Genomic DNA, 927 nt, shown 5'->3' with positions numbered 1-927 from the left:
TCCCCACGCCCCTACCCGCCCCCGCCCCCATGTTGCGGAACAAAGTAATAAATTACAAGGCCCTCCCCTCCTTAGCCTGCTCCTGCTCCATCCCTTCTCCCTCCTAAGATAGTAATGAGGAGGGACCCAGGCTCTTGGCTCCCCCTGGCCCTTTAGCTTCCATCTATGGGTAGGTGTTGGGGGATGTCCTGATTTCCACTCCTCATGGTCCCTTTCACGGAAAGGGTTTGGGACCCCTCCCCCCACCCCCATGAGCAGCAGGGGTCCTGCCCCTCGCTGCCCTTCCCCCTTTCACCGGGCAGTGAGATCAGCATGGAAGGAGTAGGGTCCCCATATTGGCCCCAAGTCCCAGGGCTAGCACTCCCACGTACTAACCCCTCCCTCTGGCTTGGCGTCGCCCCAGGAGCCAGCCTGGGTATGGGCTCCCGCGGTTGGATCCTTGAGCACAGGCAGGACTGGGTCTTTTTCCCGTCCCTAGCGGGCGCGAGCGGGCACGTCCAAGCGCCCAGGAGCCCGTACCGCGGCGGGGGCTTCCCCTTCCGCAAACACCCAGCGGATAGACCCAGAGCATCCGCACGTGGAAGCGGTGGAGGGGGGCGTGTTGAGCTGGGGTCTCCATGCCTCGTCGGGGACAGGGAGGTGAGTTTGTGTCTTCTGGGAGGCGTGCGGGCTGTGCCCTCGTGGGGTAGGAAGTGCTCCCGTGGGGCGGGGTGTGCATTGGAGAGGTGAGTGGGTGCATCGGTCCAGCGGTCCACCCGGTGTGGTCGTGCCCGTCCCGCGCGGGGGTGGGGGTGTCTCTCCCGCTTGGCAACTATACCAGCGCGACGGCGGCGTCGGCGCGGCCCACGCTGGCGGCGCTGCTCCGGCGACGGGGGCTGGGCGTGGCGGTAATGCTGGGGGTGGTGGCCGAGCCGGGCGGGGTGGCTG

The 927-nt window shown here is 66.7% G+C and overlaps 1 protein-coding gene across 1 annotated transcript in view; it reads right to left on the bottom strand.

The window, feature by feature from the left end:
• Positions 1-18: 18 nt before the first annotated feature.
• AGAP2 (ArfGAP with GTPase domain, ankyrin repeat and PH domain 2) overlaps positions 19-927 on the bottom strand; it is a 12,933-nt gene continuing 12,024 nt past the window's right edge. The window contains exon 20 of the mRNA XM_008593540.1: positions 19-924. Coding sequence (XP_008591762.1) covers positions 812-924 — 113 coding nt within the window. The 3' untranslated portion in view covers positions 19-811. The remainder of the gene's footprint in view (positions 925-927) is intronic.

The sequence above is a fragment of the Galeopterus variegatus genome, unplaced genomic scaffold (genome assembly GCF_000696425.1).
Source record: "Galeopterus variegatus unplaced genomic scaffold, G_variegatus-3.0.2 Scaffold9308, whole genome shotgun sequence".
NCBI lineage: Eukaryota > Metazoa > Chordata > Mammalia > Dermoptera > Cynocephalidae > Galeopterus > Galeopterus variegatus.
The sequence above is the reverse complement of the archived record's forward strand: the minus strand, read 5'-3'. Positions and strand labels throughout refer to the sequence as shown.